The sequence below is a fragment of the Lonchura striata genome, chromosome 2 (genome assembly GCF_050655825.1).
Source record: "Lonchura striata isolate lonStrDom1 chromosome 2, ASM5065582v1, whole genome shotgun sequence".
NCBI classification, from domain to species: Eukaryota; Metazoa; Chordata; class Aves; order Passeriformes; family Estrildidae; genus Lonchura; species Lonchura striata.
This window is the reverse complement of record NC_140704.1, coordinates 6,712,664-6,730,009: the sequence shown is the minus strand read 5'-3', so window position 1 is coordinate 6,730,009 and position 17,346 is coordinate 6,712,664. Positions and strand designations below refer to the sequence as shown.

General features: G+C 39.3%; 1 protein-coding gene across 8 annotated transcripts in view; it reads right to left on the bottom strand.

Annotated features, from left to right (window-relative positions):
- Positions 1 to 17,346, bottom strand: part of GALNT11 (polypeptide N-acetylgalactosaminyltransferase 11) — a 46,644-nt gene that overhangs the window by 7,599 nt on the left and 21,699 nt on the right. For all 8 annotated transcript variants that reach the window (XM_085572938.1, XM_085572932.1, XM_085572934.1 and 5 more), the window contains 6 exons: positions 13,239 to 13,364; positions 11,729 to 11,978; positions 9,551 to 9,668; positions 7,802 to 7,954; positions 5,079 to 5,297; positions 1,902 to 2,006 (listed from right to left, as the gene is read on the bottom strand). In XM_085572938.1, the coding sequence (XP_085429064.1) occupies positions 1,902 to 2,006; positions 5,079 to 5,297; positions 7,802 to 7,954; positions 9,551 to 9,668; positions 11,729 to 11,978; positions 13,239 to 13,364 (971 nt within the window). The remainder of the gene's footprint in view (positions 1 to 1,901; positions 2,007 to 5,078; positions 5,298 to 7,801; positions 7,955 to 9,550; positions 9,669 to 11,728; positions 11,979 to 13,238; positions 13,365 to 17,346) is intronic.

The following is a 17,346-nucleotide window of genomic DNA, read 5'->3' as shown; positions in this document are numbered from 1 at the left end:
AGGCTTTTTTCCTAGGACAAAGGCATAAACCAGATAATTCTAGAGCAAAACCAGCTGAAAATGCCAACAAGCTGAGTGAAACTACAGCTTAAAGCTTCCAATAGTCAGGATGTTTCTTGCTATTTTTATAAGAAGCTGCTAAATAAATGTCATCTTTCTCTACATTGTTCTCACATATCTATAGCAAGATTGTTCAAGAGGTTATGACAGCAAGTTGGCTGAATGAACTCTTGGGATTTATTAGGAGAACAAAATAAGTCTAATAACAGAAAAACAGTGTTGGTTAACATACTTGGTCGGAGAACAAAATCATTGTGAAAGAAGATAGCACAGCCAGTTTTTTTAATAAGAAATAATTGCTAAATTTACCACAAGTAAACCAGATTTGTGAGAAAAGAAGCCAAAAATCAACAATCAGAGCAGATTTATCTTTCTCAGCACCAAAGGGATAACTGAAGTTTGTTCTCCTGGATTAAAAAAAGTCAGAAAAAAGCTTTGATGTGGAAAATCAACAGTTTTTTCCTTCAGGCTTGTGGCACTTTATTATGAGAAATATTGCAGCAAGGAGAAGGGAAGCATAACTGTGTGGACATCATGCCCCAGGCTTTCTCACCCAAAAACAGCATGGCTCAGAATTGCAGCTTTGGCACTGCAAATGTACAATCACTTGGTGATGATGGCCCATCAGTTACTATTACACTTTATATTTACAGGACTTGCTGACTGTCTTGCAGCTAATTGAACAGATCAAATAGGAAAAACTCAATTCCCATGCCAGCTTTAATTCATCCACCTTTAACAAAGGAACTGGCAATTTGGTCACAGTGATGATTTCTCAGTGCTCCAGAGGTGAAGTACAAGGATGTACTTGTACTTGCTCCTGTCTGACAACTGGACCTGAAGGCCACACGTCAAGAGCCAGCCACACTTATTGAGAGAACTGCAAACACCCCTCTGCCTTCCTCTGTCACACTCAGCTGGGTGAGGCCACAACAGGAGGCAGAAAGTCCCCCTGGGTGACAAAGCACCCAGCATTTTGCTGGGACTATCACAAATCACTCTGCTTCCACTGCTGCAGTTTCCATACCCTGAAAACTTCTGCCCGTGTCATAGAGCATCGAGTTAGTCCAGCACAACCCACCTTTACTAAAGCTAGGCTGCTTTGCATCCCATGCTCCATTTATTCTGTCTTTGATTACTTTTCTCTTTAGATCCAACCTAGCTTTTAGAATTGGCTCCTAAATCATAATGTTCCCAGAGTAGTTCTTAGCTGTGTAAGCCTTTATGGCATTAGCTGAAGATCTCTCTATCCTGGAGACTTTTTATCCAAGTCCTGAATTTCTGTCACCTGAAAGAAGTGAAACAGCAAAAGCCTCATGTAGTAACAAAAATTCTCATTAGGTTTTCACAACTATCCCTAATTAATACCCAGATCAGCACCTGTAGCCAAAGAAACTTCTGAATTCCCTTTATTTAACTACAAATCATTCATTTGTCACAAACTGCAGCCACTCCAGCAGCAGAGGACTGGCTGTGCAGTACACAAACACCAGCAGAGCAGGAAAGAGCTGCTTTAAATTCCAGCATGGGGAACCAACTGAAAGAGCTGCTGTAAATTCTGAAGTGCCAATCAGTGGATTATGAACCCATCAGGAGCCACTTTAGGGCAGCCTTCAGCCAAATAAAGAAATTCATGCCATAAGGACAGGAGATGATACTATCCAACACTCAGCATTAATAGGAGCTCCACAGTGTCCTTGGCCAGCCCCATGGTTTGAATGACCCTCTGTCAGCAGCCTGTCTGCTGATGAGATGTCACAGCAGGGCACTGCCAGCAGGAAAAACATATTAGTCATTCTAAAGGCATGGATTGCTCTTCAGTGTAATTGGGAATCTCATACCTGGTTCTGATCATTGTAGTCACACTCCCGAACCACCACCAGGCCTCCTTTCTGACTTGGGTGGCCCTGGGCAACCAGGCATTTGTTGGTTTGGAGGTGATACAGCTGTGAAAGGAAAACAATTTGGTAGTCAGTAAAAACCAGCCCTAGATCCCTAGTGTGCTCAACAAAACTCAGCCAACACTTCCAGTAATTAAAAAAAAAATTCCCTTCTAAAATATCATTCTGTTTTTCAGATAATTTGGAGAAAAAACTGCATTAAACAGTTCCAATTTGCTTTCTAATTACATCAAGATTTCTCTCTCTGGTACAACTGCAGCACACACATGCTGGCTCTACTCTGTCAAGGTTCTTTGCCCTCTTCACTCTCCATGGAAGTCTAAGGCCCTACAAATTCTACTCAGGAATATTAACTGCACTATATAAACTGCATTTTACTACAGTTTAGCTTAAACATAAGCTCCTCCCACAGCTTCTCTTCATGGAACAGGACCACCTCCCTAAGAAAGGAGAAGGAATTACCGAAATAAAAATAATTTTAGAGATTTACGTTGTTTGAAAATTGATTTTCAAGAGCATTTACGTAACAGAAAAGCCACTGTTATCAGCTATGGTATTTTACTGATGGATCAGGCGGGAAGAGAACACTTTACAAGCATCCAAATGCTATTTTTGCTCTAATGTCCTACATAGTCTGATTTAGGGGAATGGTGTATCAGAGGAATGCATTCAGGTCAGAAACCTGTCCTGTGATGCAGAACTGTAAGCATCTACCATCAGAGCAAACAAGGAGGCTCTCAGCAAGCTGGCACTCTCTCCTGGTTTGAACAGTGATACCCACCCTAAGAGGAGTGGGTGACATTTTCTGCTGTACAAAGTTTAGGTTGTTCTATTTCAAGAATCAAAAAAATCATTAAGATCTTGATGTATCCCCACAGAGGCACTCAGTGAGACAAAATACCTCTAATTCTGGCTTTAAATTACACACATGCTCTGAACTAACTGCTGCCCAGCCAGGAGATGACTTCTTTTCAGCCTGATTCTTTTTCTTCCCCTGATGTGGTGGGGATCAGGCTCTGCAGGCAGCAAACACTGCCTGCACACCACGAGCTGAGAGATGGCAGGGCCTCAGATCTGACAGCCACATTAAAAATACTTATTTCCAGTCTGGAACTGGATGTAGAGGAAAAAAGAATTTACTGTCCTGAACTCCAGGCCAGGCTGATTAACTAGCCAGCTGAACTTTATTATGAAGACATCCATAGCTGTCTTGGCATTGCTATTGACTCTACAAATTTTTAGAAACCAAAATACACTTCCAGTAATAAAAGGAACAAACTGCTCGATCACATGATAGCAACAATTAGCACAAATACCAAATAATATTTTTCACTAAACACCATTTCTGGAAATGGTCCCAGGGCATATCAACAATTGCCTTGAGTGCACCATGCTTCTCCCATTCCCCACACACATCTAAAACAAATTACACAAAACATTCTAAGTATAATTTCCTCACACCCCAGATCTAGCACAGATCTCATTTTCATCATTCCTCACACAACAGAAGGTTTTTAAACCATAGAGGACATGAGTTTTTTATGATTTTTGTCCTTTTTTTTTTAATTGGCAACAATGGCCAGCATTGGATAACACTGGTAACAGCTGCAACCATTTGTGATCATTACATTTCTTCCCAGCTACCAAACCACTACGTATGTGTGGCCCAATTAGTTTTTGAGAATAAACTGAGATTTGGAGTGATTCCTCCCAAATCCTAAAGAGTCTGGCATGAAGTGGTGACATTGGCTGATCATTCTGTTCCTTGCAGGCATCTGGAAATAGTTTATACAGCCATCAGAGCCAAAGCTGACTCTCTCATACAATGCTGGGTATAATTCTTGAAACCCGGAGAACCAAGCCAAGGAATTGCATTTTTTCTGCTTATTTTCCCCGTTTCTTAAGGGGTGCACATAGTTTTCCTCAAAATTAAACCATGGTAAATAACTGTTGTGAAGATTTAACCTTAAGTGTTGCTGAGATATTCAGATCACTCAAGGAGTTCTCTCCAAAATCAACAATTTCTCAGTTAAATTTCTGTCTAAATGAAAGCAGAGAGCTATTAAATTTTAAAAATAAGAAGGAAAAGTCTGACTAGGGGAGTAACAGCATACAACAACTAGGGGAACCAGCCCATCAGTTTCATTCAGGGAAATCACATAAACTTCACAGCTTGGCTGGGATATTGCTATAAAAATACTTCCAAGCAAAAAATCTAATGGTGTAATTAGGTCCTGCATGAACACAGGTCCTGACTCACTTCAACAGCAGCTACTGTAGCCTGTGGGGACATCACTACTAAATGGCTCCAATTATTGAGCTAAAAGGGAAACTGCTAACCTGATAAATAATCTGTGTGCACATGAAGCAGTTTATTCCAGAATATTTTCTTCCACAAAGAAGACACCAAGATAGTTGTCTTGGGTTTGGAACTATCCATTATTTTTTGGGAAGCATAAAAAGCACACATCAAGTGAATCTGAGCCTGGAAAGAGCAGATGCAGCTGTCTGGTGACTCTACCTGCATACAAACCCATAAGCAAAGGTGTCAGAGCTAAGGCGTGAATTAATCATGATTTCCTTCATGAACACACAAAATATTTCTTTCTTCACTTCTACTTTGAAGAAAAAAAGAGAGGGGAAAAACTCATCTTTTTTTCATTAGCCAACAGCCAAGACTCAAAAAGCCATCATCAGCCTCAGATGCAAATGTTCACCTTTGCAGAAAATTACCCAGCAAAAGCAATGAGTTTGGAAATTAATTACACTGTACTCTTATCACAAACCAAGAGAGTGTGAATATTTGAGGCCAAATTTCTCCCTGTCCAAATTCATCTTAAGAACCAGCAGCCATGAAAACACATTCTAAAGACTGCAAAGCTTCCTAATTCAGAACTTCAAGGTAAGAAACCTCATGGAACAGTAACTAGGATAAGGATGACCTGAAAGATAGATCAGACTGGAACTGATTTGACAAAAATCCTATTATTTTCAAGACAGCTTGTTGCAAAACTTATGGAAACAGACTATTTTTGTTGTAGTTGAGCAAATCTTTAAGGAAAAAAAGTCTCATAATAATTAACACACCGGAATTCCATATATTTAAGTTTCTCTTACCCTTCCACGCTGGATTATTTTTGGTCGTTTCTGTGCTCTATTAATAAAAACTGGCTGTGGGGCTTTGGCATTGGGCCCAGATATTTGCATCTCAGGGTAGATGTTATCTAAATACCACTTAAATGACTTGCAGTTCAATCTCTTCCTCAGTTCCACACGGTCGGTGATATTTCCATAGCTCCTCGTCCTCAGCTCAGGTCTCAAAGCAAAATACTGCTCCTGTATTTAAGAGAAACAGGTTGGGAGAAAGGGGGGAAAAATTCAGATTACCGATTCCCAATTTTTTCCTGTTTCCAGAACTCCCAAAAATTAATTTCATTTTGCTAGTGCTTTCAACCAGTAGGTTTGAAACTGGCAGTAGGAAATTGCAATGCTTGCACTCACAGGAAGTGAGATTTAATCTTGCCTAACTCTGAGCTAATCTTTCTAATTGAAGGATTTTTTAATGAAGATAATTCTTGGATACAAATTTGCTGATCTTTTTTAGATGCCAACTTGAGGAAGTTGGTACAGGCATCCTAAAATCAGTAAGTAAAAAACAGACAAGTATCATCAGCAACCTCATCTCACAAAGGTTTCTTGAAATTATTTTGATTGTTCAATGGATTGTTTTCATTGTTGTGAGATTCCAGTGTGCTTTGTCTTGCACAGTTTCCAGCCTTCCAACTTTACAAATGATCAGGGCAAAACCATTCCAGAATAGACCTATAAATGGGACTAATATAATGAAGATCAGTGGGAACACACCTCAGTCATGAGAATAATCAGAACTGTCACCTGGGCTTTCTGGGAAGCCCAGCTCTTTCCGTTCATCTGCATCATCTCCAAAAAGGCTCCCACAATGTTATTCTTCTCACATTCTATTTTATGATGATACTCAGAGTCTTACAGATTAGGTGAAGATAGATGAAGATTCCAACCCATTCTCATGTGCTGTTTGACTCCAAGACGAGACAATGGGAACAAACAGGAACTCATGAATGTATGTGGCACAAATACTATTGATAAAACTAGGAAAAAAATCCCCTTTTAGCATTTAATTCCAGATAGATTTACAGAGGCCACACAAAAGGTATGGTATTTGCATATTAGTTTGTTTACTAGGTACCATTTAGAATTCAGTTTTCAGGGCACTGAACTATGGTATTTTGCTGGATTCATCTCTAGGAGGCATCTGGAATCCACCCACTATGATGTGGTTCTGACAGTTTTCAATTATTTCCTGCACTCTGATACTCAGAAAACAGACAGCATCACCTCTGGACCAGTTACACATCTCTCCTCATCAAGATCTTTGAGTATTTGTATGTGCTTGATGTATCACTGCTATTGTAACAGCAGAGGAAGGGGAAGTGTGTACTTGGTGTACACTGGACTGCTGGCCAGCTCTGAGAAAGTCTGGAGACTGGACATCACAATCTGGCCTGCTTCAAAAAGTAGCTCTGCTATTCCAACTTCCTCTTTCTGGGCTGAAATTCAAATGTTGGTATCTTACCTTGCATGTGTTATTTATTACCACTGTATACTCTAACTAATACTTTTGCATTTTGCTTTTGACAGTTATGAAAACTTTGCTGAATCATTTCCCTTATGCCATTTCATTTAATAAATACTGATATTTACTCCTTTAAATTTTATCTTTGCACTGTGGATTGTTAGATTTCTCTGGTAAATTATACTGGCCCTAAATACTTGCATTATTCTTATAAAAAGAAAATGATTTCCAAGCTTGTCTTCTATATATTCTCTGGCAGCTATCAGAGAATCAGAACAGAAAGAGATGTAAAAGTTCTGGACACGAATCTGTGATAAGAGACTGCTAGAATCAGCAGTTGAAGTGCTTGCTGGATAAAGCAGTTCAGCTGGAAATTATAACAAAGAAACCAGTCCAAGCTTCAGAGAAAGCCATCATTACTCACAAAATAACTGTGCCCAGACATCAGTAAAAGGGAAAGTGATAGATCAGATCTACCAAAGCATTACAGAGATGAAGAATGAAGATAAAAAATTTATAACCTCTAACAGGTTCCTCAAATTGAAGATCAAGGTAAAGGATGGGGAATGAAACATAAACCTCTAAAGAATATAAAATTAATAAAATATATGTTGAATAGAAATTGTAGCGAGAACAGGATCTGAGCACACAGCAAATCCTATGGTCTCAGAGGGCAAAATGTCATTAAGTATCTCAGAGATGAGGGTCTCAGAAACACCCAATCTATGTTTAAAAGCATCAGTGTCAAGATCTGAAGACAAGGAAGGAATACACTTGCCCTTGAATCCAGAAGTTAATCCTGATTGCTCTTCCAGGGCAAAACAGACTAAGAAGCAGATTGCTAATTAAAACATAAAGCAAACAGCCAAAAAAAATCCCTGTCTCACCAACATGGAAACTACCTGAAGGCACAGTACATGGCTGCCACACAATACTGATTTGGACACAAAGCAATGCAGAGCTTACAAAAGCTCATCCATCATCTTTTACTTCACTAAAAGACATAAAACTCAATCTCCTGCAGGCAGTAAAGTAACAAGGAGGAGACTTAAGCACTCAAAAGCCAAATGACAGTTCTACAGAATTTAGGAACTCCTATCAGAACTAACATTAGGAGTTCAGAGTACAAAAGACAAACCCCATCAGACACATAACAGATCTCACTCTAACACATACCAGTCAATAATCATTCAATAACCTTATTTCATGACCTAGAACTGTCTCTTACCTTGTACTCATCCATCCACACATGTGCCAGCCTCAGTGAGTTATGAGCCATAGTGTCCTGTCCCCCAGGAGAGCCATAGGGACGCCTCTTACGGAAAATGTGTCCCACCCTGGAGCAGGGGATGATCAGAAGTCTGCCACCACACATCCAGATCTGTCCATAAAAAAACAGAATATGTTCAGATTGCTCACTCACTGTTCAGATTGACCACTCACTTCTCCCCTTCTTCAAGGGATACCTTGGGAGGGTTATACGTTTTGCAGAATTAGGTGTCAGCAATGTTGGTCTTCATGTCATGTTATCTGACAAATTAGATTTTTAGATCTCCAAGTTACAAAAGATATTTTTTCTCATATGACCACACTTCCCACAAAACACATCATGGCTTTCAAGAGACAAAAAGAAAATTTTGCTGTTTTGCTCTAAAGAGCTAGCAGAAAAGCCTGGGATATATGGGCTAGGACTCATCCTGCAGATTAAGTTACCTAAATTTATTTACTTGCATGCAAATTATCCACAATTCTGTGACAGATAACAAAGACCAGTCTTTGTCATCAAGGCAATCTGGAGAGCTTTTCAGCTAAGTATGGAAACTTACTGGACAGAGCTGTTTGCTTCTGTTAGATAGGGGAGAACTCGGAAACACTGTTCCCATTCAGATGCTACATTTAGGAGCCTTGATCTGTGGTACCAGGGATCTACATTTTATTTACACTCTACTTCCATTTATTTTTTTAATGCTTTTTTAACTTCATCTCCCAGCAAATTATCAGCACTGGCCCTTTGATGGACTAATATGTTCTCCAGGCCCAGAAAATTGTCCCACATTAGCAGTTCATAATCAAGTCACTTTTAAAACTCCTTCCAGACAAGATAAAGACTCAACTTCTTTCCAACCCTCCCCCAGAGAGACGTGGACTTCCAGAAGCTCTAAATTCTCTGAATGTGCTCCAATATTTCAAAGCTCTTTATATTGAAACTGTGTATTACAAGATAACAATAATCTCCTCATACTCCACACACTTCTACTCAGATACCTAATAATTACATTTACACTGAAAATTGAAAGATTTTATTTATTCAGTACACACTACTTTAAAGTCACTCAAATACATGAAATTTTTGAACTCTAATCTTGATTTCTCTGACAGATTCTCTAAAATTTTGGGGCTTGTGTATCTTGTTTTAGGTTTGTTTGGTTTTTTTATGCTAACTTCATCTTTTAATCCCCTTTTCATATGTGTCATGATAGCATATCATTTTCAGGCAGACTCTTGTCAAACCTGTTGATGAATGCCCTTTACAAAAATAAAGAGATAAGCACAACATTAAGCATAGTAAGTTGTTTTTCTTTCAGTGGAGTGACAGGAAGATGAGAGAAAATATAGGAAGCCAAATGCAGCTCCATTTTCAGATCTTCTGATTATGATTTTCTCATTACTTTTCCAACCAAGATGACTCCTCTTCATGACTCTCAATTTAGTTCTAGAAAACTCTGCATTTCCAGGTCTTCAAAAAGGAAGCTGAACTGTCTAATGAAATATACTAAGCTTACATCTTAGCAATATTGCTGTGAGCCACATATCTCTAGTCAACTTGTAAAATTCATTAGCTATTGCTATAAACTAATTTCAAAAACTTGCATAATTCTTTTCCTATGCATCTTTACAGCCATTATGAAAAGCTCCACCACCAAACCAAGAAAAAGCCAGAAACATTCAACTACAGAGCTGTAAATTCTCTGCTTACCCGAAAAGATATTTCCAGGTTTTCTCCTCCCCAGATGTCCATGCCGCTGTCGTACTGCCCAAGCTCATTGAAGTACTCACGATCCATGGCAAACAGCCCTCCAGCCATGGTGGGTGACCTAGAAAGGTACATGGAAGGAGGTTCATTTTCTTTTAGAGAAAAAAACCCCACACAGTAATTTTTGCTGAATCTATTGGTCTCAAAATCCAAATTGATAAACCAACATAACACGATTTAAATTCTTCAGTCACTTAGACACGAGTTCTAGTCTCAAAACATTTGCATAAACAGATCTGTAAGTGATATTTGTGATCTTCCATTGCTCCAATATCTATAAATCATATTTCTTTACCTGGTAAACTTGAAGAAAAGGGATAGAACAGAGAAAGAGGAACACCAAATGCCAGAGGCACCTTTGTTTCATTATTGACTCAATTATCAGTTTACTAGCAAGCTATTTACACTCTGTGTATTTATACAGATGATCCCTCTGGCATTTCCCAGTTTTTCACCTTGCCTGTATGTTACTAGAATGTGTTCTATTGTGTAAAAATCTGCATATGATCCACACTGTTCAGTCTCTAGATTGAATTCCTACTGTGTCACAACACTGGAATATGTGGATGACCTACAAAAGTATAACAGAGTAAAAACACCACAAAGAACATGATATGATAGTTGGAATTCCAATGGGCTGGAAAAAGGCTTTTTCCCATCCTTACAAATAACCTCCTGTGATGAAACCAAGCCTAGGCCAAGCTTTCATTGCTTGTTCTCACACAAATTTCTACTACAGTTTCTGTCACCTTAAAAACTGGCTTGAAAGGTAACTCTCAATTTTCCCATTCTGACACCAAAATACTTCATTGTGGAAAGTCTCTAAAATGCAATACTTTCTGTTGGATGGAAAGCCTTTTTCAAGGTTAAATAGCAATCTAGGCTCCTTATTCAAAGTAGTCAGAGATCTTTAGGTAGGAAAAATAACTTTCATACTCAGAAAAGGTAATCTTTTGAGATTATTACACTCACTTTAATTATAAAGGTCTCTGTCTTTTTAGCATAGGACTTTTTCATAAAAGTGAGATGAAGGAATGCAACAACAGTGTTGAATGCATCTAACCTTCAGCCACTGATCAAATTAAATGTGAGAACAGCTCTTAATAAGGATTTTAACACTTGATGCTGATTCCCCACTCAGATTTTTTCAGTCTGTCCTTTCCTTCCAGGTTCAGAAACTGCCACAATGACACTTTCCAAACAAGCCAAACTGTTAAGTAACTTAATAATTTTCCTGGCTTCTCAGACAAAATCTTGGGATGGGGAGACATGGGAAGGCCAACTGCAGAGCTGTCAGATGACAGCAGAGAACCTGTGCTGGAACTGTTTATGGCAGCAGAAACGCTCTTCATTTACAGTCCAAGAAAAGGGAATGAGAGAGAAATGAAAATACACCCAATTTCTGATTCATTTGGAAAGTCTTATCCACGAAGTTATTTTGTAAAATGGAAAGCTCCTCCACCTGATAAACCTGAATTCTGTACTGAGATTGATACTTGCAACTAGAAAGTATTACCAAGAGTTACTAGAAAATTTACTGAGAATTTTGTTTCAAAACAATTCTCAAAAGACCTCAAATACAAATTCCTATTACCACAAACAGATTTTCCCAATCTAGTAATTCTTCAGCACTTCATCACAGAAATTATATAGTTTGTATTAGTGGGAATGCGGGCTAATACTAATGCGTATTAATAGGAATACTGTCCTATAACAAAGACAGTATTATCATTAAGCCAAGCACATCAACAGACTGGAAAGAACATCAATGCATAGCTCTAAAGTGAAATTATTGGACAAATATAGTAAAAACTACCATAAGCTCCCTCAGAATTTTGTCTTCAGCAAAAGCTGCTGTTTGTATAAGCATTTTCTAGAAGTGTGCTTTCTTGACCTAATAAAATAGATATATCTAAATCACAGTTAAATAATAGAAATTAAAGTGAAATAGTTGTGGTTACCACTCCCTATATCTAAGTGAAATAAGCAAGGCAGATATTTGGCAGGTTAGGCACCTGCTCCTAAACCTGCACAACCAGAGAACATGCTCTACTGCTTAGGAAGTGCTCCTGATCATCCCTGTGTTACACAGAGCTTCTCACCACAGAGGAGCAGCCTTACTTGATTGGAGCAGTGGCTCCCTCGGGTCCTTCCAGTTCTGCCAAGGGAACGAGATCCCATTTGAAGTGCAGGCCCCAGTTAAAGCCCCCCCGCACGACGGGGGAGGAGCTGTAGGTGAGGGTGTCAGCGCTGATGATGTCGATGACGGGGCACACCACGGTCCTGGGGTCCTCCCTGATGGGAGCCAGCAGGGGCTGCAACCACATCTCATTCACCTCACAGTGACTGTCCAGGAACACCAGCACCTTCCCTGCAGGGCACACAACACAAAGATCCACGGTGCCATGAAACACAAGCATGCAATTCAATGCAAACACACCTGCATTAGAAAAAGCAATACTTGGCAATTTACATGGAGATTACCTGCCCCAGTCAGCAAGAATAGTTTGCTCTATGACATACCCAACTTTTTTTAGTTGGTCTAAAAAAGCACCAGCATCTTTGTGACACAACATAAAATTTATGTAGCACTAGAATAATGTGGAAGAGATGGGAAACAGCTTTAAAGAAAACAACTTTGGAGCATGCAAATATAACAAGTCACCCCACATTTGACTGGGCATGGGGATGGAACTCCTGCAGTTCAGAAGAGCAATAAAATTATTAAAATTGCACTAACTGAAATGAATTTTAGCACAGCTTGGAAAATGCAAACACAGTCTTATCTCTGGATTGTACCATTACAATACTAATGAGTAAACACCAATTAAGAGACTTATCTGCCACTCAAAATTATTTAAGAAAGTAGCACACACTTTCTCAGATGCCAGAGAATTTCACTGAAAGCACATTCTCTGCTGTTTATAAAGCGCCAAATATTGGTTTTCCCAATTAACACTCACTTCAACAGAAGAGCTTATACAAAAAACATTATTAGATTTGAGCATTAAAAACCAGATTAGTGTACCTTAAAATGGAACAGATTTCATTTTAGAGAAAAGTTTGCACATAAGCTTGCAAAAAATGTTCTGCAACTACAGTATCTTGACTACATGGAGATGCTGCTGAAACAACATTCTTTCAGGGCAAGAATAGGAAAAACTCTACATTGTCTCACAAACACTGCAGTCATTGTTTGAGATATAGTGCAGGGGAAGATTTGGGATGATGATAACTTGTGTTCTTAACTTTCAATAAAATGAGGTAGTTTTTTAGGGAACAATACCGGCTTTGTTTCACAAATTCACTTACCTACTCTAAAAAAGTACCTCATTTTATTGAAAGCAAATGTCTGCAGGAAAAAAAAGGAAAATAATCAACAGCTCAAAGTGTCTCAAGGTTTAAAAACCACTCAAATTTGGATCTAAATTTCAGTTATCATTTGAGATAATGCAGGAGAAGAAAGATCTGGGATAATACTAAGAACGGCATGACATGGAGACCCCCTTCAGGGAGCTAAAGTAACCACAGGGCAAACATCAAAAATCTGAAAAGGTGCACTACAAAAAGATAAGTCACTCAATCAACTAATTGTCAAAGGAAGGAAGGAAAAGAGAAAAAGCAATGGTACCTGTGGCATGAGAGGCTCCAATCATCCTTCCTCTGATCAAGCCTTCCCTCTTCTCATTTCTTACTAATTTTGTGGTTCTGGGAAGCTGAGTTTTAACATATTCACTCAAGTCTTTTTTCAAGTCAGCTGCAAAAGGGAAAACAAGTTCAACAACAGGACAGAAGTTCTGAAAGCTCTGTTTAAAATCTCAAGATATTTAACTCAAAAATGGTCAAAATCTTGATCAAAACATTACCCTGACACAGCAGAGCTTCAAAGCAAGAGTGTCATAAGGACAGTACTGCCACATCCTGCACTTCCCCTGCAATGCCTTTAGTACACTACTCAAGTTAACTGGAACTACTAAACTAAAAAAAAATTGCTGTTCAAAGAAACAAATTTCCAAATTCTTCTCATGGTGACTGGCATTTGCAACACATGTAACAATAAACATTTCACACAGGCAAATTATTTAAATTACTACATTCCATACATGAAAACAAATGCTGACACCCTTCAGAAGAAACAGGAAGACACCTTATATTATCTGTGCCTGCTTAACTGACAGAACAACAGATACCAACAAATATTCACAGCTGGTTGCTTTTCTAAAACCCAAAAGGATCAAAGATTCTGCTGGCAAGCCTATGCTTTTGAAGGAGTGCAGACTGGAGTCTATGGGCACTACTGTAACTTAGCTATCATCAATGGCAATTTTAAGAGTAACAATACTTCTTTCACCCAAGGTCAATGGTTTCTAACATTGAAACAGAACTACTGAAGACAAGATGTACACATAAAGACTGAAGTAATGGAAAAGCATAAGTTAATAAGCTTATGGAGAAATGAAGAGGAATATAAAATGAGGAAAAAAAAAGCAAAAACCCAACTGAGACTTCATAGAGAACCTTAGTATAGAGAGGCAGATAGGCTTTCAGAGGATATGCCAAAATAAACATTATTTTGATGGATGTCAGCTCAAACATTAAAGTTGCTGTTAACAAGATTAAATGCCAAGGGAATATATGTGCAAGTCAGAGCTGTAACCTTAAGGAGGAATAAGAACTTTCAGGCAGGAGATTCCCAGATGCCATTCCCAATGTTAAGATCTCAGTCTTTGCACTGCAAGGAAACATGGTGGATCAGAAGTAGAGAAGGTAACACACAGCAAGTATGATGCTAGAGAATACTCCAGGACTAAGGAAACTCTCTGGGGAGATACAGACAGAATTCACTTGGGTCACAGGAATTCCTTCCCTTGGTCTGGAATAATGACATAGGTCAGAGACAATAGGGAAAATGTTTTCAGAGAAAATTTCCTAGAAAATTGATTAAATAACCTAAAAAAAAGTGCTACCCAAATGTGATACCCAAACAAGCACAGCAGATTTCCAAACCTAAAAAAAAAATCCTGTTTGAATCATTCTTCACTCCACTAATTATAGCAAGAGAAGAACAGTGTACACCTGCAGAAACAATGGGACAGCACAAAGCAGAAAAGCTTAGTTATCAAATTCAACTTTTACAGCAGATAAGGCAAATAAGCAAGGAAGGAGTTTCACATCTGCAAACTTCTGAAAAGAATAGGGAAAAAAAAGAAAGGAAAAGATGTCACACCAAGAGCTAAACCAGGTCCACAACATTGGCTTGAGCAGGAATGGAAGGGTCAGTAGAGTTTTGACCCACAAAAAATGGCATTCTGCTGGCAACTGTGCTCATATCCCAGATCATTCTTAACAGGCACGTTTGTCTCGGACACTTTTGGGATTTTTGCTGTTGATGGGTTTTTGTGTGTCACCTTCATGTCCACTGGGAAAGCTGACTACTTCTCATACAACACAAAAAATTGCTTCAATCTAGCCTGAGAAATTTTCCTTCAAAGAGAGAATTGATCCCTTTTAGCCAGTCTTCAAAAATTACTTTAGGCATTACCTTCTTCCATATCTAGGCAACAAAGGCAAAATGGGCCCTAGGATGGGAGTCTGGAGTATTATTATTTTAAACTGTTCCAAAGTACTGAGTTGCAGACAATTGGCTCCTTTTCTGTTCCTCAATCTCTCCTACACAGAAGAATGGTTCCAGTGACAGCCTTCAAAACTCATCCTCAGGCTTTTTCACAACAGCTTAAGGCTAAATCAGGAAGAAAGAGGTTATACCAGAAAAAGAAATCCTGCCTTTCAGGGAATGGAAAAAAAAATACAACAGTGAGCTCAGCTAGCCACGGCAGTGCCTGCTTGGCTAGTAAAACTGTTGATAATTGAGTCTAAGAAGCTTTTTGAGGCAAAATCAGGTGGAAAGGCCCAAGGTTTGCACAACGGCACTGATGTGTACCACAGTTCTCATATCTGCAGGTGAAGAGCTAGAGAAAATTTCACCTAGAACACTGCTTCAGAAAGCTGGCATTGGAAGGAATATTAATCTTTAGATCAAGAAATCTGCCTGAGCTCATGATATCCATTACACAGCCAAAGTTTTTATCCATTTCCTCAGTTCCCAAACCATCCCCAGTCCCCACCTTTCTTCTGCTGTAAGAATCCATCAATTAAAATTAAGCAGCAGCAGAAACACACGATCATTAGCATCAAGAGCAGTAATTCTGCATAAACAATACCTCCTCCTGCCTTTAGCCTCAGAACAAGTTCATCTGAAGCCAGAATGACAAAAATAGCTACTTGAATGTTTTGAACTTGATTTGGTTCAAATCCACTAATTGCTTCAATTTAACAACAGACCAGAAGAGTGATGGTATTACTGCCTCAACACAGGCATCAATCAAATGCACCCTCACATTCAGAAGACTGAGTTTTGAAGTAAGGCAAGCTCTGAATACAAAACAAATTAGACAAGACACTTTATAGCAAGGCATATATTCCCAAAACACAAAAAAACAAAACAAGCTTTTAATTACTACACATTCTTATCAGCAAGACTGTTCCATCTTTGTTCTCTCTTGTATCTCAACATTTGAGATGACCTCAGAGAAAGCAACTTGACAAGAGAATGGCATTCTACACCAGACATATCTAATCAGTCTCTTAAGAGCAAGTGAGACCTTAAATGAGAAACCAAACAATGAGACCAAGGGAGCTATAATTATATATACAATTATATATATATATATTGTATTCAATAAAAATACAGTCTAAAAAGGATTTTTAAAATGCAAAAAGCTGTGGACTTGAACAGAGGTGAGCAGGGAACCTGCAAAGTCATGCTGGCAAGAACTGCTATGTTAGCACATTCCTCAAAAGGCATTTGGCTTCTGAAGGGCCAACATGAAAGGCTTTTTGAGAGCAATGCTTGAATTGCGTGTCTGTCTTTGCCTTGTCTGTCAATCGACAGAAAAAGCAGCAATCCTTCAACAGGAGCAGAGCAACTCTGCAGAATGTACTCCTCCAAGGCCCTCCATGCCTGCTGGAGCAGAGGCTGTTCCCAGAGCCAGGAGAGCCGCTCCCAGCGTGGCCACAAGAGGCTGTTGGAGAGCCACGCTGAGCCCCGGCCGCAGCTGCTGCCACTCCGAAATGCTGAGCAAATAAGTACAAAACACAGCACTGTTTCCATCGTGCCACAGCAACCATTGCCACTGCAGCCAGGAGCGCCTCCAGCCCCTTTCAGATGCATTCACAGCGAGTAGTGGCCTCTGTCATCTGCTCTGAGCACCTCAGCAGCCCAAGGGAGGAATTGCTAAGAAAACTCAAACTATAAACAACTGCTTCATGTCCCTCACTCATCAGTGTGTGCAAGAGGTGAGATAAGAGTGGAGCACTGCCCACATGAAGGCAGGGGAAAACTGGGGTTGTTCAGCCTGGAGAACAGAAGATTGTGTAGAAACCTCATTATTGCAACCTTCCTGTATCTGAATGAACCCTACAGGGAAGCTGGAGAGGGACTCACCAGGAACTGTAGTGACAGGATATGGAGTAATGAGTAGAAATTGAAAAAGAGGGAAAATTAATGTTAGATATTTAGCAGAAATTCTTTCCTGTGAGGGTTGTGAGACACTGAAACAGATTGTCCAGGGAAGCTGTGGATGCCCCATCCCTGGAAGCATTCAAAGTCAGGCTGAATAGGACCTTGAGCAACCTGTTCTAGTGGGAAGTGTCCCTGCCCATGGCAGCGAAGTTGGGAC